Genomic DNA, 24,512 nt, shown 5'->3' on the forward strand with positions numbered 1-24,512 from the left:
CAGGGCTGCTGGGTGGGGGCCGGGGCCTTTCCCAGCTCCCCTAGACGCTGGGAGCAGCCGAGCCGTGCCGAGTCCTGCCGTGCCAAACCAAGCCGTGCCGGGCCAAGCCGTGCCAAGCCATGCCAGGGCAGGTGCGGCCACCTGCGGACCGGTGCCCCCCGCCGGGGCGGGCCGAGGTGTCAGCCCGGCCCCGGCCCCGCCTCCGCCGGGAGCCGCTGGGAGCAATTCCCACGGCAACCCAGGCTCGACCCCCCTTCCCAAACTCCGCCCCCCCTCTCCGCCCCTCCGCTCCCGCCCGGCGGCCGCCACCGCCGGTCGGAAACAGTCCGTGTGTAAACTCGACGTGTCCGGAAAGGTGCGCGCCGCTCCCCGCCTCGCTCGGCGCCCGGCTGCGGGGCGCGCCCGCCCGGCGCGATGCTGGACCCTTCCTCCAGCGAGGAGGAATCCGATGAGGTGCTGGAAGAGGAGCGGCGGGACGTGCTGCTGGTGGCGGCGGGCGGCGGCTCGTCGCGCTCGCTGCCGCCGCCGCCGCGGGACGCGCGGGGCAGAGAGGCCGGGGCGGCGCGGGCGGGCAGCCCCAGCCCCAGCCCCTCGGTGCTGAGCGAGGGCCGGGAGGAGCAGGAGCGCCTGCAGCGAGAGGAGCGGGAGAAGCGGCTCCGGCTGCAGCTCTACGTCTTCATCGCGAGGTGCATCGCCCACCCCTTCAACGCCAAGCAGCCCACCGACATGGCCCGCCGGCAGCAGAAGGTGAGCCCCGGCCTCCCCCCCGCCACCCGCCGCCGCCGCGCTCCGGCCCGCAACAGGTTGAGCGGGAAGCGGCGCGGGGAGCGGCCCCGCCGGGAGGTGTTGGAGAGGGGTGCTGCCAAAGCTGGGCTTCAGCGGGGCTTCCCCGCAGGGGCACGCTTGCCTGGGAATCCGTCGGTCCGCAGGGGTAAAGTCTGTGTTAAGTTTTTAGAGCTGCGCTTAAAGTGGCCCGTGCCAAGGCAGCAGGAGCGCAGAGTGCGGGCTGAGGGCGGTCGGGCCGTTTGGCGGTGGAGGAGGTGTTTCTGCTTCTCGGCGTTGGGCGATGGATGGAGCTAAACCTCCCGGAGGTGCCTCCTGGAAACCCTCTTCTGACCGTCTGTGCCCCTCTCGGCCAAGTTCAGGCGTAATACTGAGGTGAACGAGAAAACTGTTTTGTTTCGTTAATTATTAAGTGCAGTCTCTCTGCACAGACAAACAGTTAATGTGCATGTTTGCGAGGAGAATGGCCTTCTAGTGAAGGCTGACCAGAATTATTCTCTACATTTTGTTCTGTTCGTGAGAGATGAGCTCTTGAGAACTGGCAAGTACGGGGTAGGTGTGCGTCCTGCAACAGTGCTTGTTCCCTGTTACTTTTCAGCCACTTAATAGGTAGAATGCTTAAAGTTTTGAAGCAAAGCGCTGCATTTCCCTATGGCCACTTAAAAGCTCAGTTCTTTAAATATTTAATCTAAAAAAAAATTTGGTTTTTTTTAAGCTTTCAGTTCTGTAAAACAAACAAACCAACCCAAATCAAAGCAGAAAAGAAACACACACCCCCCCCCCCCCCCCCCCGTCCTCATCACTTTCCAGAGGGAAAGAATGCAGTTGCAGTTGGCTTTTTAATGATCTTGGTACTTCCATATCTCTAAGGGTTTGTAAAATCCAATTCTGAATGTCTTGAGGTGTCTGAATTATGCCTGCTGTAGGTAATTTGTGCTTAGTGGATTGTCTGACAAGTTAACGTAGTGGTAATAATAAGATTAATTCTGGAAGAACATTTTGTTTTTATTAAGTGTTAGGTATTTAAACTGTGAAGCCTGTATAAAGACATCTCATAAGCAGGAAGTCAAAGAAAATCTGGCAAAATGGGAATTTTCACCATCCCACTGAGGACTCCCCACCCCAAATAAGAGTCATCATAGAAATGATATTTTGAAGGGACATCTGGGGGTCATCTAGGTGTGACTTCCCGCTGGACAAAGCCAAAACTGACCTGATGCAGTGTTGATATCAGTCTAGGTTCAAGCAGGAGGCTCGAAAGCCTCCAGAGATGAGATCCTGCAACCCATCTGTGTGACCTGCTCCAGTCCTGCATTGCCCTCTTCTTGATGACATTTTCCTCAGCAGCTTCCAAGTTACAACTTGTGGCCATCAGCTGCAGAAGATACTGAGCACTGAGAAGTTCTCACTGATCTCAGTCACTAAGCATAGGAACTGCACTTTAAAAATAGCGACAGTATTAATTATTTTTATTAATAAGATGTGTTAAAAGCCATTACTGATGTGCAGCAAATACAGAAATCCAACAGTTGTGGATTTAACAGATGAGTAATGAACAGATTGATTGACAAAATTGATTTGACACCTAAAATTAGATGGTACTTGTGCTAATTACTGTTTTGAAATAAACTCTGACTTCTGGTTTAACTACTATGTGTAGAAAGATATTTTTGTCGTGTTTTGGAATTGAGCTGCAGAACAAGGATGATTTGTCGTTTGCTGGTCAGGAACTAGTGTTTTTAACGAAGACAGAACACAAAAAGAAAATTCTTTGTAGGAGCAGTGCCTCTCTCTAGAAATAATGAAGTGCACATAAACATCCTTCCTTGACTGTTTGATACGTTACCCCATGAGTTACTGAGTAGAGGGTAGCAGAGCTGGCCCTGAGTTTTGCGAGTTCAGAAGACCCACTTTGATAGTTCAGGATTGCTGAGAGCTGTGTGAAGGAGCCCTCGTTCGTGCTCTTAATTTTTGCACTCTGTGCTGTGCGGTGGCCCCGTGTCAGCCCTAGGAATGAGAGTGCAACCCACCTGTCTTATGCTGTTACCTGCAGTGAGACGCTTTTGGATGTGTGATAGCTACACTCGGATTCCAGAGGTTAAAAGGCTGTCTTGTCTCCCGAATAAGATAAGAGATAATGTCTTCTCTCTTTCTCACTGCCAGGATACGATACAGATGCGGACTGTCCCTTAATCTCTTGCTCTTCACATCTGACCTCTGTTAGCGGCTGGCTGTCCAGTGCGAGCTGGGCTGAGGTTCCCTACCTGTGTTATTTAGCTGGAGCTGTTAACTACTGCACACCCTGTCCATCATCAATGGATGTGTGATCCAAGGTATGGTTTTAAACTGGAACCTGCGATGCTCTGTGGTTCCAGCTCCCAGCCCAGACTGGTTGTGCACTCTTCAGAATGCTTTTGCACCGGCAGTCTTTCTGATAACTTAAGAATAGTATCCACCCTGCTTGAGAGCAGAAGTAATTTATTCTTTCTGCCAGTTCATTTGGCATATTGCTGAGCAAATATTGCAGGATGCAGTTTGCTTCTCTTTTAATATGGAACATATTATCCAGGCAGGCAATGAGATAGGATTCACATATCAAATATCCTCAATTGCGTTGTAATATCAGTAAGGAAATGGTTTACAATATGGCTGGCTTCTTATGTTCTTGCTTCAGTACCAGATTAGAATGTACTATACGGTATCTTGAAACCATCATACTTAATGGACTGAGTTATACTAATTAATGTGAAGAATTTTAAATGCAGGCAGTGTTTCACTCCTCTGCTGTCCTTTCTCATCCTTCTTTCTTCTCACTGAGTAAAATTAGCCCAGCTCTATTGTGATAGATAAGATTAATTAGAAAGAAAAAGGAAATAAAACTTTAAGGAAAAAAAGAACTATCATAATTCACGGGAGTCCGTCAACTCCAGTAACTTGTTTTTAATGCCAAATTCACTATAATTTAGCCCAGACTTTGCTGAAACGTATTTTTGTAATCAGGCTGCATGTATCTTTTCAATCTGTAGGATATGTGGTAGAAATACTCTTTTAAACTGTTCAGAGTTAGCTGGTGACCTACTGTTATTACATCCTGTCTTACTTTGGTGACTGGTAGATTTGTGGTAGAGAAGGAAGAGTGAGCTCATATTAGAGATGTAGAACTGAAGGCATGGCGTGATTTTTCAAGGTGGGGTGCAGATCCTGACAGATGGAGTTAGTTCTACAGAGTAGAAGTAATACATAGTTTGTAACATATTTTCAATAGATATTTATGGACATTTGGTCATGTATTTTCCAAACTTATAGAGAAATATGAATGCATCAGCCCCTCACTGTATTGGGTCTGTGTGGCCAGGTTTTGGTGGCGGAGGGGTACAGGGGTGGCTTCTGTGAGAAGCTGCCAGAAACTTCCCCTGTGTCCGACAGAGCCAGTGCCGGACGGCTCCAAGACGGACCCACCACTGGCCGAGGCCGAGCCCATCAGTGACAGTGGTAGGACCTCCAGGATAACATTGAAGAAGGAGGAAAAAACTTCTGGGGAAAAGCAGTTGCAGCCAGAAAGAGGAGTGAGAGTATGTGAGAGGAACAGCCCTGCAGACGCCAAGGTCAGTGCAGAAGGAGGGGGAGGAGTAAAGTCACTCCTGGCAGAGTGCCCGAGGTGCAGCCCATGGTGAGGCCGGCTGTGCCCCTGCAGCCCATGGAGGCCCATGGAGGAGCAGAGATCCACCTGCAGCCCGTGGAGGACCCCACGCTGGGGCAGGTGGGTGCCCAAAGGAGGCTGTGGCCTGTGGAGGGCCCACACTGGAGCAGGCTCCTGGCAAGGCCTGTGGCGTCATGAAGAGAGGAGCCCATGCTGGAGCAGGTTTGCTAGAAGCCGTTGTGACCGTATGGGAGACCCACGCTGGAGCAGTCTGTTCCTGAGGGACTGCACCCCATGGAAGGGACCCACGCTGGAGCAGTTCATGAAGAACTGCAGCCTGTGGGAAGGACTCGTGCTGGAGCAGTTCATGGAGGACTGTCTGCCATGGGAGGGACCCCGCGCTGGAGCAGGGGAAGAGTGTGGAAGGAGGAAGAGGAGGAAGAGGAGGAAGGAGCGGCAGAGACAAAGTGTGATGAACTGACCTCAACCCCCATTCCTTGTGCCCCTGCGCTGCTCGGTGGGAGGAGGGAGAGAATTCAGGAGCGAAGTTAAACTCAGGAAGAAGGGAGGGGTGGGGGCAAGGTGTTTTAAGATTTGATTTTATTTCTCATTATCCTATTCTGATTTGATTGGTAATAAACTAATTTCCCCAAGTCAAGTCTGTTTTGCCTGTGACAGTAGTTGCTGAGTGATCTCTCCCTGTCCTTACCTCAACCCATGAGCCTTTCATTATATTTTCTCTCCCCTGTCCAGCTGAAGAGGGCAGGGACAGAGTGGGTTTGGTGGGCACCTGGTGTCCAGCCAGGGTCAATCCACCGCAGTTGCATGTTATGCTTTCATCAACCAAGGTTTGTCTATCCCTTATTTAAAGAAATGTCTAACTTTTTTTTTGTAGTTTCCACTTTTTTAAATGAGTCCTCTGGAACTTACTTCAGCATCTTTCTTTTTCTGCCTCTCCGCTCCTCTTCTTTTCTAGTCCAGCAAAAGAGAAGAAGAGAATGGTTAACTAATACCATTCTTCTTCCTTCTTCTCTCCCACCCCAGCCAAACTGAATCTCAAACCAGCAGATTGGAATTGTCCATAGAATGGGATTTAGGTGATAAAAATAAATGCATTCCCTGTGTGGCTGCCTTCCATCAAAGGAAAGTGGTGTATGTGAACGTATGCAGAGTCAGTGATCGGATGATGACCCTGGTAACTGTGGTTTATGCTAATCAGCTCCATGTACATACTCAAGTCTTACTCGGGGAGTGTGTGCCAAAGGCAGATTCTGTATCTGGGAGGTGAATCAGAGTTCCTCGGGAGGGAAGGGAGAGTGAAATGCTACAATTAACTAACAAAACAAGATGTTCTTCCAGTGTTTTTCTTCCTAAACATTTAAAAATCTACTCCAGCAATCAAGTGGTCACACAGAAACCCCAAGACTAGGGGAGAAGAAACACTTCTATACTTAACAAGGTTTCATAGTGTTTGAAAGGCTTAGTACGTCAAAGCTGGTAATTCACATCTTGCTTTCATAGGTGATCAGTAGCAGAAGTAATTGAGCTGCCTGTTTAGAATTCATAACTAAATGAGTTTTCTTCCTGAATACACGATGGCCTGTTTTCCTTCCATTTCTTCTCTTCTGTCTACCTGGTCAGCCATGAGTAGATCAAAAACATGGACTCCTGGTTAATTCACGAAAGCAGGAGTGATAATAATCAGTAATTTATTTTCATCTGAACTCAGTGAGTTTGTTCTTTTCTGTTTCTTGGACTTTGCAGACCTCTCCTTTAGAGGTAGTGATATGTGTCCACTAAATAACTTTATCAGGAAAATGTTGGGTTACAGGGATAGATTTTGTTCTCTGGATCATAGCATAGTTTTATTCTCAATGTCTTTATTTCTCCTGCCCCAAGCCCCGCTTTTCCTTGCTTTTAAGCTGGTGATGTGTACCTACTTTGTGGTTGGCTGAGCATGTTTTGGAAAAGAAAACTTGTCTCTTGGCTAATGAACCACCTTCATAAGATGCTGTTTTCCCCACTGCTAAGGTAGCAAGGAGAATACGTCTTGGCCATCTGGCAAAATTCTGCTAAAGGGCTTTCTAGGAAGACGTCTTCCGTTTCTCCCTTCAACTTTTCTTTACAAATTTTATTTTTTTATGAAGTGTTTTAGAAAGTCATTTTAAATCCTGTTTATTTGCTTCTTTGTTTTTCCCCATCACAAACACCTTGATAACACCTTCTCATGATGCTTGAAGTCATGTGTATTTTGTTTCCGTCATGTTATGGTAGAGTATTTTGGTAAATCCTGTCAAAGCCCATTAGGAGGGTGGCCTGTACAGCTCTCTACATGTTAAGAGAAGATTATTGACAAACAGATCTTTTTACCTCAGTCAGAACTTGCTCTTTGGGGAAGAAGTTGTTCTTGCCAGCAGCAGGAAAGTTGCTCGCGATGGGCAGTTGAATCAACCATGGGTGAAGAAATACTGGAGGGTGATGGGAGAAGCAGAGCCTTCTAGTTAACAGGAGCACTTCAGAAATGACAATCCATCAGAGTTTTGTTTTAATCTTAAACTGTTCTGCAGCTCCTGCCAGCTCAGCGTTGGTTGGTGTGGCTTGACCAAACCTGGGAATGGGCTGGGAAAACAAGGCTTTGGCAAACAGCTGTGTAATGAAGTGAACGTGTAGGGACAGTCTGCAAGCCTGGTTTACTATGCAGAAAAATTCATCCGGCTCTTCTTTTACTTGCTTGTTTTGTTCTCCCTGCCTATTTTACCCATACTTATCTTTGAAATTTGATTATTTTTTAATTATTATTTGAGGGGACAATTTTATTTTTTTTTTCTGAATGGGTGACCTCAGGGTGTTTATTTCTTTCTGTCACCCACACAGTTTGACAAATGTGTTAACTCTGTTGGCAAATACCCCATTTAAAGCGCTTGAGGAAGACTACTTAATTAGTTTTTTCTACAAGGAAGCTGACAGGAAGGGAGTTTGAAGAATCGGTTGACTGTTGTAATCTCTGCAGGAACAATACGGGGGAATTAGCTGGCTGGGCTGCCCTGCGTTTCTCCCCCCTTGGAGGCAGTTGTTCAGATACATGAAATATAACGCGAGAATAATGGTTGTTAATTGGTGACAAAAAAACCAGAAATACTAAATCAGCTCATCTTGTCCTTATAACTTCCTCTGACATGATCTGAGAAACATACTCGTTGCTGCTGTGGAAGAACAAAGCTGGTGAAAATATTCTTTTTCCCTCCAAACAGTTTTCCTTTCCCTGTATCTGGAGAGGGGCAGTCTATCAGCATGTTCATTACTGTGTACTGTCTTTAATGTGGAATATTGCCAGAGCAGAAAATACTTGTTGATTGCTAGCTGACTATTCACTGAATGATGTATTTCTGTAAAAGCAAATGTAACATTTTCGCCTGTTTTTCCCCCATGCACACCTGCTGTCACCAGTTCACATTTGTGGACATTGCTAACCGGTCACCTCTCCATTTGTGTGCTGCTTATTAGGCTTGGTTTTTCTCTTTCTGGCTTTGTACCATTTCTTCTTAATATTGGTGGATATCATTCTGAAGTTGCTTTTGGTATATACTGTTTTGCTTTTTTAATCTACCTCTGTATTTGCGTTCTACTTTCCTGTTATCCTTGGATTGTTTTTTTTTTTTTTGTGTCTAGATGTCTCCTGCTTCACTAGCTTAACACATTCCTCTCTCCTGTTGCTTCCCTTTTATTCGTGTGCTTGCTAGAACTGGAAAGCTAATAGCTCAGAGGCAAAACTTGTTTCCCATTTATCATCCAAGAGGTGTCCGTGAGGGAAGATGGGATGATGTGTCATCTTCTTGGAAGGTCCTTGGCTCTCCTCTGCTGATGGAGGGATGTGTGTTGGGGTGCTGGTCTTTGTGCCTTGACTCTGGTCCTATATTTAGTTGTACCGAGCCCCAGTCTGAACTGGGTGCCAGCCTCTGAGGTTTTTAAACTTTTAAATATTTTTTCATACAGATTTTTTGGCACAGTGGCTGCAAAGATGCCTCCTGTATTTCTTTTCAGTTTACTCCTCTTGCTGCCTGCTGATGGCTGTGCCACACGCAGCTCTGGTACTCAAACTTCTCCTTGGTTTTTAGCTGTTGCCGTTCAGGAGGGAAGGCAGGGAGAAGATCAGCATCTGCTGAACTTCTGTTCCCTTTGCCTAATGCCTGTCTCCAACGCCCGCTTCTGCCTGGAAGTGCTGGCACCGAACTGAAAGCAGCCCAGTTCTTGTGCCTTGCAGCTGATTCCCCCGGGTTTTGGAACAGCAGCTGCGAAAAGGCAGTTTTCAGTTTGTTGCTGTGTGGGGGAAACTCTGAGCAGCAGGAAAGGCAGAGTGTTTGCATGTGGGTACCAGGCTGCATCAGCTGAGGTTTGCGTTCTGGAGGTTATTTTCACAGCCATAAACATTGAGGGCTTTTCATTTTTTTGTTTAAAATTCTCTAGAAGTTGATGATACTTGCCTGAAAGTATTTATTTTTGGTTGTTATTTATCTTGCAGCGAGGAGATAAAGCATATGCTTCTCTTCAAGCGTGATTGCTTGTATGAATAAGTTTAAGAATGTTCTTGAGTGTTTTTCCTGTCAGGAAGAGGAAAAGCAATAATTAACAGCATTGTGAAGAATGAACAGAGCTACAGTGTGTACTTCTTTAACTGCATGACCTGGTGAAGAAAAATTAGAAGAAGAGAAGGTGATTGTGCAAGAATTGTTCTCCAGTTCTGTTTCAATTTTTCTCTCATGCATTAATGATTCATTTATGTTCAGATGTCTGGGCTGTGGGGTTTTGGAAATAGAGGCCGGCAGCTTCCATTTAATGAAAGTGCAGGAGGGATACTCTGAGTGACAGTATAGACACAAAAAAGTAATCCGTAGAATAGTAGTTTGAGTAGACTTGTTTGGGCCACAGACAAGGACGCGGAAGAAAGGACAAAGCCCAGATGGTGTATAAATGAGATCTCTGAAGAGATGATGCACACCTACAAAGATTAGGGGAGAAATGGCAATCAGTGACAGAGGGTTTCATGGACTGAGTTGAAGGTATTGAGAAAGTACGTTGAACTGAATTAATTTTGGAATGGAGGAGCTGTTCAGCAAGGACAATGACAAAGTTAAGAGGAATGAATTTGCAGCAGAGAAATCCACTGGTCATGAGAGTTGTGCTTTTCAGTATGAAACAGAAATGAAGGAGCAATATCTTGGGGGTAAGAGTTTGCAAGAAAGATATTGGGCTAGGGAACAGAGAGAAGGATTAAGCTAGAAAAAAGGGAAGAGTTTCAATATCCATGTCAGTGTAATACAGAATAGCAAGGGCGAAGAGTTGATGACAAGCTTGGTGCTCAGAAATTGGAGTCACAGAATCACAGAATTATCAAGATTGGAAAAGACCTAAAAGATCATCCAGTCCAACCATCACCAATACTTCTCAGCTAAATCATATCCCTCAACACAACATCCAAACGTTTCTTGAACACCCCCATGGTCAGTGACTCCACCACCTTCCTGGGCAGTGCATTCCAGTGCCTGACTACCCTTTCCGAGAAGTAATATTTCCTAATGTCCAGCCTGAATCTCCCCTGGCGCAGCTTGAAACCATTGCCTCTAGTTCTATCACTGTCTACACGAGAGAAAAGGCCGACCCCTAGCTCACTACAACCTCCCTTCAGGAAGTTATAGAGAGCTATAAGGTCTCCCCTGAGCCTCCTCTTCTCCAGACTGAACAATCCCAGCTCCCTCAGCCCCTCCTCATAAGGCCTGTGCTCCAGACCCCTCACCAGCTTCGTAGCCCTCCTCTGAACGCGTTCCAGGGCCTCAATGTCTTTCTTGCAGTGAGGGGCCCAAAACTGAACACAGTACTCGAGGTGCGGCCTCACCAGTGCCGAGTACAGGGGGACAATTACCTCCCTGTTCCTTCTAGTAACACTGTTTTTGATGAAAGCCAGGATGCCGTTGGCCCTCCTAGCCACCCGGGCACACTGTCGGCTCATGCTCAGCCGAGCATCAATCAGTACCCCCGGGTCCGTTTCCTCCACACAGTCCTCCAGCCACTCCGCCCCAAGCCTATAGCGCTGCCTGGGGTTGTTGTGGCCGAAGTGCAGGACTCGGCATTTGGTCTTGTTGAACCTCATCCCATTGGCTTCAGCCCAGCTCTCCAGCCTGTCCAGATCCCTCTGTAGGGCCTCGCTACCCCCAGGCAGATCCACACTCCCAGCCAATTTGGTGTCATCTGCGAACTTACTGAGGGTGCACTCAATGCCCTCATCCAGATCATCAATAAAGATATTGAAGAGGACAGGCCCCAGCACCGACCCCTGGGGAACACCACTTGTGACCGGTAGCCAGCTGGATTTAACTCCATTCACCACCACTCTCTGAGCCCGGCCCTCCAGCCAGCTCCTTACCCAGCCAAGAGTGTACCCATCCAAGCCATGGGCTGCCAGCTTCTGCAGGAGAATACCATGGAAATCAGAGTGGCAGGATATTGTGCATTGGGGAAAACAGTGTTTTTATGGTCCACAGATTTTTTTCTGCAGAAGATTGCAGTTGTTTTATGTGTTTAGGTTTTTCTTATGGTGAATTCATGAGTTTCTTAAAAAAAAAAAATCCATATCCAGGCAGTCTGCACTGAATATTTATCTTGCTGACTTTTGCAGGGGAGCATCCTGTTTGTGCCTATTGCTCATACTTTTCATCATTTATTACTAAAATATGTATTCTGAGGCCTTGTAGGAAGGTACTAGCGGCTGTTTCTCATTCAAAAGTGTTCTACGAATGTTTCAGCATTCCAGCTATTTAATATATCAAATATGCACTAGTGTTAAAATATTAATATTGACCAGTTTGTTTTTTTTTTATTTTTTGATTTTGATGTCCTTATGGATGGGGCATAAACAAAGAAAAGAAATAAAAATAAAGAAGTGGTTATTTGTTGTAGATCTTATATTAAATCATCTTAGTAATCAGTTCCCCTCTGACTCTCTCTTCCTTTCTACAGTCTTATTAAAAGGCAGAGGATTTTTCAGTCTCCTACCAGTGGGGATTGAAGAACAACAAATAGCGGTATTATTTGGAGATGGAAGTTAACAAACTCCTTTAGAGATTTTTGTTTCTAGTAATCTTCAGCTTGTAGAGTTGGAATATTTGTCTGAATGGACACTTAGATTCAGCTTGTGGTGGCTTAACACCAAATGCAGCATCATTCTTGTAACCACATACATGCTGCAAACGGTGGAGCTTCTGAGTGTGCTAGTACATGGTTATGAAGTACTTAGCATTTCAACTTAAATATTCTGTGCTACAAATTCTACCAATCTTGTTTATATGGTTTTGGGTTCTTTTCAGCATGCTTTGGCTCCCAAGTTCAATTACTTTAAAAACATCACTTGAGATTTTTACAGCCAACTTTTAAAGTTGTCTTTCTCTGTCATACGGATTTTTAGCTACCCTTACTTAATACTTCCAGGCCTTTTTCCGTGATAAGAAATATTAGAAAATTACTATCTATGTTTTGTGTATATAAGCCTTCTGTTTTACCACTTGGAATATAAAAAATCAAACATCCTATAAAGGTAATCTGAAAATTATGAGATCCAGCAGCCTGTGGATATATAGATGTATTTTGTTCGTGTGTTGCTGAAAAGGAAATAAGTTAAGAATGTAATTATTAACCGTGTAATCTAAAGGTGGTCTGCTTGATCTGCAAATCAGTCACCCACTAGTATCAGAGTATGTGAGTATTTTTGTGCCTGGCTCTCACTCGGACACCCCGTCTGTAGGATGGTTAGCTCTTAACAGCAAGATGAAGCCTTGTTTGTCCCCACTTTGCCCCCACCTCCCACAAGCTGGAGTAGGGAATTTTTTAAAACCTGTTTACTTTCTAAATCGCAAGGAAGGGCAGCAGTACACTGTGAACAGGGCTAGGTTTTATTGGTGCTCTTTGCTTGGCTCTTCCTCAAAGTTGGATTGGAGCAACTGGATTACAACAATCTTTCTGCTACTTTAATACAACTTGCTGTCTGTAGATGAAAGCATCATGTAAGAATGAGAAGTATTACTTATTTAAAGTGGGAACAGAATTATTCAGCTTTTCACTAAGCTGTTAGCTGTTTTATGTGTTCTGGATATTTAAACTCAAATAGATGATCAGAGGACAGGCTGAGAGAGTTGGGGCTGTTCAGCGTGGAGAAGAGGAGGCTCCAGGGAGACCTTATAGCGGTCTTCTAGTACCTAATGAGGGCCTACAGGAAAGATGGGGAGAAACTTTTTTGCATGGCCTGTTGTGATAGGATGAGGGGTAAAGGTCTTAAAATAGAGGGAGGTAGATTCAGACTTGATATAAGGAAAAAATTTTTTACAATGAGAGTGGTGGAACTGGAATAGGTTGCCCCAAGAGGTGGTGGATGCCCCATCCCTGGAAACATTCAAGGCCAGGCTGGATGGGGCTCTGAGCAACCAGATCTGGTTGGAAATGTCCCTGCTCCTTGCAAGGGGGTTGGACTAGATGACCTTTAAAGGTCCCTTCCAACCCAAACCACTCTATGACTGTATGATTGTTAACATGTTAATTTGTTAACTAAGGTTGGTAGACAGAACTCAGTCTGGAATAGGCTTCAAGAGGTCACAGGGGTGTGATAAAATCAGTAAACTGGCTAAAGCTTCCATCCATGCTCCCTTGCTGTATTACAGGCTGTGTCTGTACAAGTGCACTTGATGATGCAGAGCAGCACACATGGGAAGGAGACTGTACAGGCTAGTAGAATTCTTCCCATGTTATAAAAATCTGTTTCTAAACCTGACTGCTGCATTTTGCTAATCCGTGCCTGATGGTGTTGGGCTGCTGTGCGATGGTTGTGGCTACTGTCCAGTAGCTGTGGAAGTGTGAGCTGAGATAACTGAGACACTTTTAAAGAGTATGACGAACCCCAAAGGTCACATGCTTAATCAGTGACAGCATCAGCATCTGCATCACCAATTCAGCTTGGCTCTTAAAGTCCCATATGCAGAGTTCTGGTTTGGACTGCAGAAATATGACTGTATGTGGGCAAAGCTAAACCAGACGTCGCATTCTGGGAGCACACGAAATACGTGTGACTAGACGGAGGTAAAAACCTGAAATGCATTTAGGGTGGGCGTTAGGTCTTCAGCATGAGCTGCTGCACTGTGCAGGTGCACTTTTCTGGTGTCACGCTGCTTGCCAGTGTAGACATGACTTCAGAGAGAGTCAGAGAGATTTAGAATACAGCAACGGACACAGAGTCAGGAAAGAGAGATAGAACTTAAATGAGATAAACAGCACAACAGGGCAGTCTCCTTTCTGAGCCAGTAAAGCAGGACAGAATGTGCAATGCAAACATAAAACCAGCAACGAAGTAATAGTCTTGCTATGTATGAAGTTAATTAGGGGCAACAAACTGCCCCTAATTACTAAAAGTGTGGATCATCCGCAAAGCTGCCTGGGATACTAATTAAAAGAACTGAGTATAAGAAATAGAATGCATAATTAATGACGGAGAAATCATTTTTGAGAGTATCTTCAGACGGCAAATAAAGTGCCCTTGGAAAATCCTGTGCCACCCTGAGCCATCCACTGAATCTAATCCCACAGATAGACCTGAACTGATTTGCAGGAGGTCGCTGTGCTTATGCTTTCTAGTGCTGAGGTAGGGATTACTGGGGGCAGAATGACAGGTAGAATAGGAATAGTATTTTCATTTGAATATCAAATGTTCTCTTCAATTTCTTTTTTATGTGTCGCTTCAATAGAGCCTGCTTATGAAATACACTGACATACCGTATTTTGTTTTAATAGTTGCCTTTGCTGTAGTCTGCTGCTCGTACAGTTGAGTGAGATCTTTAATGCTTGGATAGGGCCTTTGGGTTGCGTCCTCTCTGTGTTGATTAGTAGCATGTATGTGTGGCAACTGTTGACTGTCAAGTGTACGGTCCACCAAATGGACTATGATTTCACTTTTGTACGTACTTGAAAAAATAGCAATCTGAAAATTCCATCTGATGAAATAAAAATGGAAAGTTTAAAGATTTATCTTCCTCAAAAAAAAAAAATTCTAACTGGATTAGTGAGGTTTAAACTTCTAAGCAGTTCTTTAAAGGATCTAATCAAGGGTTAAGTTCTATCCTGACACCTGCCTAGTTGGGCACTCCTTAATTTATAAACTTGAAATATTTTAATAACCCTGGTTCTCAATTACTTTGACATCTTTACAGAAACTTAGATTAGGAATAACAAAGCTAATAAATGCTTGTAAGCATCAAGCCCTAAGTATAATTTCCTGTGCTGCTTGTAAGCATCTGCTGGAGGCTGAGGTGGGAGGCTGGTGGAGCCCCAAAGTGCTGGAGTGAGCGTGGAGGCAGCCAAGAGGGACATGGGTGCCTGTAAGTAATTAGGCTGTGAAACCAATTCACTGCTGTGTGATGTCCCTTCAGACAGGCATTACGTTTAATTCCCGCTGATCGATCTCCTGTTGTTGTAGTGAGCTCCCCTTTACATGGGGTTTGTGTTCGCAGAGGGAGCGGACCCAGAACTGCAATATCCACATCCTCCGTAGTGCCTTTTACTTGTTCTGGGCGTCAATAAATTGATCAGTATCTCTACGGTCCCCTAAGGCTGTGTGTTGTAACTCTGAATGTTTACTGGAAAAGGGGAAACAATCGACTTGTACACGCCTTAAATGAGACCACAACTGCTCTGTGTGACCGAGGCAGGGGGTCCTGCTGTTGGTGGTGCGTCCCCACTTCCCTCCACGCTGTGTTTCCGCCAGATTCCCTATGGATGTGCGAAGTACTCATATGTATGGTTATGCATAAAAAGAGGGAGAGTGTGTGTGTGTGCATGAGAGGGCCAGGGAAAAAAGCTATAGATACTGACACGAGGGGAGTAGAATGAGGGCTCCATAGCATGTTATGGTCTGATCTGTTTTAAAGAGATTACAAATTGAGTGTAAAATGCTGAGTACAAGTCATTTAATACTACTGCTTTTCCAGAAACATCTTTCTTTGTTGTTGTGAAAATTGTAAATTGCCCTTTACTTTCTTTAAAAACAAACAACACCCAACCTCCAGCCCACCCCACACCAAACCAAACTACCAAATCCAACACCCCAGACCCTGCAGATCTATATTTCTGCCTTGGCTCAGTTTGGTAGCTACTTCATGTAAAATGAAACTCCTAAACATTGTGATAAGGGAGCAAAGATGTTCCTGTGGCTTCTGTTAGCAGAAGAGGTTTTATTTTTTATTAATACTGAGCTTTCAGAATTGATCTGGTTCCTGAGGGCTAGCTCAGAGCGTCCCCTCTTGAATACAGTACACTGAATTTCTACTTTTCTATTTCTGCGCTTTAAGTCTTACAGGCATAAGACTTAAATATCTGATTTGTTTTTGTGTTTGAGGAAGAATTTATACACTAGCTGCAGAAACTTGCTCTGGATTGAAGCACAGCATATATGTTCTCAGTGTTGAAGGGTAATTTATTTTTGTAATTTGATTCCATTTTAGTTTTTTTTTCCTACAGTTTAAAAATAATTAGTTCCAACAGAAAAACAGCTATCCTGATTGTGTGGTTAAAAAAATAAAAAAGGCAAAAAAAAAAAAATTACCCCCTGCACTACACGAACATGTAGATAGCTCTTACCTTTTTCTCACTCTGACTTTAGTGAGGCTACAGAGCAACTGGCACAGCTGTCATAAGCCACTCTTTGGGTAAAAAAAAAAGAAGTTGGCTCTTTTTATTTTTAATAGTGATGTAGTTAGAGTGGAACAGCTTCTTCATATCCATGATCAGAATCTTAGTGCTTCAGTGCTAATAAGATAAATGGGATAATGCGTACTGATTAAAATAGTTGGAGTTATTTGTAGGCTGAGAGATTGAGTAAAGAGATGTGAGATGCTGAAGCTCTGAGCAATACAGATGGTCAGCGATGCAAATCCATTTCAATCTATAGTGCTGGAGAGCCTGGGAAATGGACAGAATTACAAAATAACATCAGAAGAAGATGGGCAGCCGCTAACCTTTTCCTTCAAAAAGTGAGAAACTAGATCGTTTTGTCAATGGACTGAACCCATCCTTGGACAGTACGTACCTTTCTGTGTTTAAGGCAGGTGTCAGGGAATATTCATTCACCACAGCCATTCATATGAGTAAGTTAAAAATAGAACTTAGGGTACTGTCAAAATTGAAAAACTGTATCAAAATGCTTGTAAGTTGCTTGCTAATTTTAATGATAATTTTAATTATTTTAAGCCCAATAAAACATGGAAGTAGTGTGATTTTTTTTATCTATAGCAAGTAAATAAATTTGTGAAATCCGTGCTGAAGAGTAAGAAACATCAGAATGGACCAAACTAATACAGTTTTAAAGAGGGAATGGCATTTAATGCAAGAGATTTTTATTTTCTAAGAGGAGTCATAAACTTGCGGATGCTTTGAGATAGGCTGAGACACTGTTTCTGATACAGTAGCTTCTAAGCAGTTTCACGTGTGTTTCTGCAAATTGTGTTCATATAACTTAGTGAACCAAAATAAGCGCTTTTTCTGAAAGGTGGCACGAATAGGATATCTGTAGGTTTCCCCTCAATAGTTCTTGTGTTAAACCAGGTATTCTATCCACCTGCTAGTTCAGAAGATTCTTTCTGAATCCCAAAACAGTTACCAGGGAATAGAACCACTAATGACAAACAGCTCTGCTACTTTATTTATGCCTTTAGTGATGCCTGTTTAATTAAATGCTTTGCTTTTGGCAGAACGTGTAGTAAGCTAGGCTCATAAAGCTGCCGTTCCTCAGGTACACCTAGTAAACACCTCAACGTGTATCGTGGGTGAATGAAATTATTGCTTTGCTGTGGGATGGAAAGCTCATCTTGCCAAATTATTGCAAAGTTGATGAATGTCTTCGACACATAAACAACTTAACTGTGCATTGTAGTTTTACATCAAATGGGAAGGGACCTCCTGGATTGAGGCAGTTTCATGTCCAAAAAAAAGACCTGTTACCTCTTTTTATAAGCAGGTAAAACTTCAGTAAGTAGGTATCCCCACTGTTTTTCAGTACTCTTACAGTTGTGAGAGTTCTGTTTCCTGACTGAATTCATTTGCAGTTTGTTTTATAGCCACTTGCTTCTCTCAGCTCTGCCCTTCAGTTAAAATAACAGCTTTTTCTTCCTGGAGGATTTAATAGAGGATGGTGTCTCGTTGAGCTATATGAAACAGTCCAAGCCCTGAACCATCCCTCAGGCAGTAGTCTCTCTCCTCTGATTATCCTAACGGCCGTGTACCCTCCTTACGTCCCCTTTCACGTTAGCACGGTGCCTGCGGTGCGCTGAGGCAGCTCATCTGAGCCTTCAGCCAAGGAGAGTGAAAATATCACAGAAGTTCTTGTGAGTCCTGGCCTGAAGTGTGAGATGCTGAATTTCACCCCGTTTCTGTTTCTGCGGCTCCCGTGCTGGCTGCGTTTTCCAGTACGGCTTTCTTAACCATTCTGTGTGCTAGTGCATCTCAGCCTTGAACTTCAGTATCAGTTTTTAAAATCAAGATTACAATGTCATGCTCATGTTCTCTCTGTCATAACAAGTATGGAAATACTGCATTCATGTTTAATTTGCAGGTACAGCTCTCCGGAACTTCGCAGCTGCCTTTCCAGAGGCCTGTAGTTTCTCCTTTAACATTTAACCTCACGCTTTTATGGATTTTTTTTTTTTTTGGTCTCTCTTTGTGGCAGTATCTCAGCTGCTTAACTGTTGTCTAGATAAGATCGGCAGCATTCCTTTAGCCAGAAAGCAAGAGTAAAAAGCAAATGGATTACTTGATTTTATCATCTTTTAAATAATTCTGGCAAATCTGTGACTTTGTGTGACTAATCCTTCCTGCTCTGGGTCAGGCACTGCCCCATTACCCTGATTCTAACCTTAGTTCTGTATCCTTCCCCTAAGGAGTCTATGCTCCTCTGAATATAGAGGCTGGCTGCCCTCCTTTGGGAAGGAGGTTTCTTTGGGCAATGCTGGACAACTTTCAGACTCTTCTTCTAAAGAACTTCCACGTTGTCTCATTCAGGTCTCTCAACTCTTCAGTCTAGATGACTGAACTGACTAACTCCTCTTAATTCCTTGACGTAGAGAGTAAATTATCGCTTCTCAGTTTCCAGGCTAAAAAGATCTTTCTGACAAAATACAAACTGCTGAGACCAGATTCATGTTCAACCATGCATATCAGCAAACTCTCAAAAATAGTTAAGTGCTGCAGTGATAAAGAAACAGAGGCTGTTCAGTGACACAATTCCCATGCATTCACTTGCAGCATTGATGTGTACCTTCCTTTTAATTTATTTTTAGCCCAACTGCTATCAAAAGTACCAAGTTCCAGGTCGTCCAATAAGCTTCTAAAAAGGCTGTATCTGGCACTCTGCCCTGGGCACATTTGGCACGCTGCAGAGCAGAGTTTAACAAACATCTGTTGGGTCAAGCTTTTTGTTGACCATGGGAGGTTAAATGGTCAGGATGTGCTGATTTCTCTCCAGAAAGTCACTAGACTTGTGAATTGTTACTATACTTTTGCATATGGCTTGAATGCTCATAGCAGACAACATACCTAACGGTGAATTATGCCGCAGCAATTGGCGTTAGTTCTCCCCTCTAAAATATTATCCAGTACACTTGAGCCTGTGTTTTTGTTTTCAAACCCACTGACATGTATATACATTGGTTTTCTGTACAACAAAAGACATAGATTCGTGCTTCCTTCCCAACTTCCTTTGACACCACAACTTTGTGGTTGAGTAGAGCACAACAATGTGTGACTTCTGGGTCTGCCTCATCTTTTATCCTTCCTGTAGTGCTACAGTTCAGGATTCTCCTAACACTGGAAAGTTGTGAGGAGCCTTGGCCTGTCTGCCTTGCTGTGCAGCAGTGTCAGCTCTGTTCCTCTGGCATGTTTCTAATCACTGCGCCACTTTTATTCTGTGACAGTAGGAGAGATGGAGATCGGGAAACCTCTTCTATTGCTTTTTTTTTTTTGTTAGATACATAAATTACCAGCACAGTGTGTACTGAAATTTTTTTAAGCAGCTTTTGCAAGAGCAAAGATAAGAATTTACTCAGAACTTAAAATGAGAAAGGCCTGAGCTAAGCGTCTGAAGATCTGTGGCTCAGACCCTCCTGGTGATCGGAGACGGAAGGGGACTTAATAATTGTATGTGACCAGGTTAGTCCAATTTCTTTTTTCCAAAACTGAATTGTTACTGTTAGAAAAATTCCCTTTAAAGCAAATGGACATTATAAAAAACAACAAGCAAATGAAAACCCAACCTCTAGATTATGCAGTGTTTTGAGGAGGAAAAAAAATGCAGCTTTTCCACTCCTGCTGGTTAGAGTGAGCCATTGGTGCCACTTCAGACCCTGGGTTGAGCGGGTACCTCACTCGAATTAATTCGTCAGAGATTTAAAAGGACATCTGGAGACACTGCGTTTTCTTCCTACAGCTTACTGCTCCATTCATAAGCAGAAAGCTACAGTTCAGCCATCTCCGAAACTTGTAAAACCTCCTGCAAAGAACTTAGGGGTGAGTTTATTTCAAGGTCAGGTAGTGTTTCTTCTTCTGTGTGAACTTAAATGAAAGACCTGATGACAGAAAATAAACCCTGAACTTAAACTGTGGCTGATCAGTGGGTTCTCATTGGATTAAAACGGGTCCTAAGCTGTTGGGAGGAGAAAGCTGTGGCTTCCCCCGCGAGAGGGAGAGCGGTTGGTTACTTTATCTTGGCAATAGACTGGAGATGAGCAGGACGTGTTCACCGGGCATTGAAGCGTATTAACCTACCAATTTTGAATTTTGTCCTTTGTTCCTGTACCTTTGTGCTGCTCCTTTGTTCTGGTGCCAAGGGGACATGCCAGTCTCCTTCCCTGGGCTCTCTGGTAGTGCTCCCATCACCTGTAGGGACTGCTCTATAAATGCAGACCTGTAGTGGTCCGTGTTTGAAAGTGTTTTTATTCTCCCTTGGGTCTGGATTTTACAGCTTTCGTTCTACTCCAGTAATTCCCCTGTTGGCCCCTTCTTGTTAGGCTTGTCTTTGAGCGCGGTTGTTGTTAGCAAGGAAGCCTGGGAGGCTTTCAGCCAACTTCCTCTGATTGTTTCAAATATCTGATGTTATCTGCCTTCATGTTATTAAGTATGTGTGCTGTCCTGGAATCACTTAACCTCTTCCCCTTCACCTGCCTGCGATGCCCTGCTCAGATCCTGCTCTTTAGGGAATGTGAGCAAGCAAACTTATTTTATTTCAGTGGGATTTTGGACAAGTAGATGCTCTATGAATGTATTTTGAAGTTTTAAGTAAGCATCTATAGGGAGTAATAGCTTCCAGACTGTTTTCTTCTTCTCTTTTTTCCTTTTTTTTTTTTCTTTTTCTCTTTGAGAAGGGAACAAAAAATGGTCACACTGCTAAGCTCTAATTACAGTAGCTTCCGAGAGACCTGCTTGATTTGCCTTTTGAGCTCTGTGCTGTGTCAGGTAGGTTTTGATCAAATGTGTTCCTGCCAGGATTCAGTTGTTAGCATTCAGTCTAAGTTAGTCACCAGTGAATTACAGTCTGTGATATGGTCCAGGTCCCATTGCTCTGGTTCTTGTTCCCTTTATTGATTTCCATTCTCGTTTTCGTTATTGCCCTGGTCTCTCACTGCATGCTTCCCAGTGCTTTTATTTTATAGCTTTTCAGCACGAATATCCATGAGTCATGATTTGAAATAAAATGCTAATAATGACATTATGCAACACTTCGAAATAAACATTTCTGAGATTGTTCCTTAAGCTTTCTAAGTGGTAGACTTTGAGAAAAATCATACCGTTCTGCGGTGATAAGGCAGTAGGAAGGAAAAAAAAGGGCTGTTAAACTTTAACATTTTAATTTAAGTACCTCATTCTTGAATAGGTTTTCCAGCATCAGGCAGAGACAAAAAATATTCCTTGGCCATTTTCTTTAAGCAGAAATCAAGTAATTAAATCATAACTGGTGGAGAACTAAAAATATGATATAATTGTATGCTTTTTCCTAATCTACACAGATGTGAAAAATGGCTAAATAGTGTTGCGTCCCCATCCTTGCCAGATTCCTGTCTTTATCAGTGTGTAAATGTCACATGTCAGCTTCCTCCCAGTTGTCTGGAGGAACGTAACATGGTATGGCTGTGGAACCAGCCATGATACCAAAATAGCTAAGTAAGACCATAGACTGTTATGATACTCAAAACTTGTTAGTTTTTCACTGTCTCTAGTCAGCTGTTGGGTCTACATTTATAGGTTTGTTTCTAGACTGAGAGATTTCCCCACTCACCTTTATTTCACTGATCTCCTTCTCCCTGGAAGCAGTATTTTAAAGACCTACTGATGGAAGTGGGAAGCACTTCTGGTAAAAATTTGTGTCTCTTGTCTTCCTTTTCTTTACAACAGCTGTCTTGAAACTCAGTCAGATTATGGGAGGCAGCTGCTGATGTTTCATGGTACGTTTTGTGGCAGTGCAACTCCCATCCTCACTCCTGATTCTTAACAAAATAACTGAGACTATGGATTGGGTTGGAAGGGACCTTAAAGATCATCTAGTCCAACTCCCCGGCCCTGGGGCAGGGACACCTTCCACTAGCCTAGGTTGCTCAAAGCCCCATCCAACCTGGCCTTGAACACTTCCAGGGATGGGGCAGCCACAGCTTCTCTGGGCAGCCTGTTCCAGTACCTCATCACCCTCACTGACTAAGAATTTCTTCCTTATGTCTAATCTAAGTCTATCCTCTTCCAGTTTAAAGCCATTACCCCTTGTCCTATCACTACATGCCTTTGTCAAAAGTCCCTCTCCAGCCTTCCTGTAGGCCCCCTTTAGGTACTGGAAGGCTGCTGTAACGTCTCCCTGGAGCCTCCTCTTCTCCAGGCTGAACAGCCCCAACTCTCTCAGCCTGTCCTCGTAGGAGAGGTGCTCCAGCCCTCTGATCATCTTTGTAGCCCTCCTCTGGACTCACTCCAGCAGGTCCACATCCTTCTTATGCTGGGGGCCATCCAGAGCTGGATGCAGTACTCCAGGTCGGGTCTCACAAGAGCAGAGTAGAGGGGCAGAATCACCTCCCTCGTGCTGTCCACGCTCCTCCTGATGCAGCCCAGGATACGGTTGGCCTTCTGGGCTGTAAGCGCACACTGCCGGCTCATGTTTAGTTTCTCATCAACCAGCACTCCCAAGTCCTTCTCCTCAGGGCTGCTGTCAATCCATTCTCTGCCCAGCCTGTATTTGTGCCTGGGATTGCTCCAACCCATGTGCAAGGCCTTGCACTTGGCCTGGTTGAACTTCATGAGGTTCGCACAGGCCCACCTCCCAAGCCTGTCAGAGTCCCTCTGATGGCATAATGCAATCTGAATATTATAATTTTGATAATTAGTTTCCAGGTGGGAAGTCTTCTCAGCTGTGCTTGCTGTCAATTTGGTAGCAAATCTTGCAGCAAGTAACTTGCTGGAGTTGCTGACTGAAACTTTGGATAAATTGTCTTTAAAACAAACAAAAAAAACCAAACTAAGCAAATCCTGCAAAAGGAGAAACTATCTCTTATCAGTCTTATCTCATGGTCTTTTCATTTGTGCGTTAATATTTTTGCAGCAAGATTGGTATATCAGACACTTTCCAAGCCTTGTTCCTTTGGTTGATGTATTTTGAAGGCTTGTTTCCTGTGCAGTTTGTTCTCAGCAATGCACCTTGATATGAGACATTATTTGGACAGAAGCCCTCTGCTCACTCTGCAGTGGGTGCTGGGAGGATCTTTTCTGCCTCTTGCTGTGAGCAAGGCTGTCAGACAAGAATTTGAGAGAGAAATTTAAGACCAGAGGAATTAATCTCTTTTTTTTTCTAAACTGCTTCCTAAGTTCAAAAAACTTCAAGATGCAAGACTACACTGTCCTCATTTTGAATTACTATCAAAGGAGATTTTAAAGCACTCAAGGTCTCAAGGTCTACGCTTATCTCTTGTTTATTACAGGGTGAAATTTTTATATAAGGCAAATTGCATCTAGTCTATCATGAGGATCTTGCGTCTCCCTCTAGAGAACCTGGTGCTAGCCTTTGTCGCATGCGGAGTACTGGGCTAAACTGGCTTAGTCTGGAACAGGGTGCAAGTGCTTTTGACCCACTAAGTGTCGTGGTTGAAGGAAATTAGCAAATCTTGAGTTTTAACCAGTACTGTGAGATTCTGTGAAAGGTACCTATGAACTAAATATGTAGAGGAAAACAGGCAGAAACTGTAAAATGGCTGGCGTTGGGGAGAAACTCTTCAGCAGGGCCTGTTGTGATAGGATGAGGGGTGATGGTTTTAAATTAGAGGGAGGTAAATTTAGATCAGATATTAGGACAAGATTTTTTACAATGAGGGTGGTGGAACACTGGAACAGGTTGCCCAGAGAGATGGTGGATGCCCCATCCCTGGAAACATTCAAGGCCAGGTTGGACGGGGCTCTGAGCAACCTGGTCTGGTTCAAGATGTCCCTGCTCCTTGCAGGAGGGGTTGGACTAGATGACCTTTAAAGGTCCCTCCCAACCCAAACCATTCTATGGTTCTATGTGAGCTTCTGCTCAGTCTCCAGTAGTAATCAGAATGAAAACTTTTGGAGGCATGTGTAAATGATGATACATTAGTTGTCTCCATTTTCGGGAAGATGCGTAGAATGTACTTTCTTAACTGTTATTGCAAGAGAGGAGTAATGTCATCAGGAAAGGGGAGAGGTGGGAGGTGCCTCAGTTTTGTCTAGAGGTTCAGTTATCCTTTGCTAGAAAGCTGGTGAAACTGTTGGTTTGATTGCTCTGCAGGCAAAAAGCCTTCTTGACACTGAAGGTTACAGCTCTTCTGTCCCGCTCCGGTGGGCGGCCTGGGGGAAAGCTCTGGATGTGCGAGCAGATTCTGCAGACCTCCCATTTGGGGTGGCTGAATGAGGAGCAGGCTACGTATTAGCAGAGGAGGCAATTCATGGCGTAAGGACAGCCAGATGAAAGGGCAAATAATTTGTTCTGGGGGAGGCAATGTGGATTTTCCCTTACTTGTAGTGA

The 24,512-nt window shown here is 44.2% G+C and overlaps 1 protein-coding gene across 5 annotated transcripts in view; it reads left to right on the forward strand.

The window, feature by feature from the left end:
• Positions 1–363: 363 nt before the first annotated feature.
• Positions 364–24,512, forward strand: part of CADPS2 (calcium dependent secretion activator 2) — a 317,678-nt gene continuing 293,529 nt past the window's right edge. For all 5 annotated transcript variants that reach the window (XM_086747222.1, XM_086747229.1, XM_086747251.1 and 2 more), the window contains exon 1: positions 364–747. In XM_086747222.1, the coding sequence (XP_086603348.1) occupies positions 415–747 (333 nt within the window). In that variant the 5' untranslated portion in view covers positions 364–414. The remainder of the gene's footprint in view (positions 748–24,512) is intronic.

This window comes from Chlamydotis macqueenii, chromosome 1, assembly GCF_036417535.1.
Source record: "Chlamydotis macqueenii isolate bChlMac1 chromosome 1, bChlMac1.mat, whole genome shotgun sequence".
In the NCBI taxonomy this organism is placed as follows: domain Eukaryota; kingdom Metazoa; phylum Chordata; class Aves; order Otidiformes; family Otididae; genus Chlamydotis; species Chlamydotis macqueenii.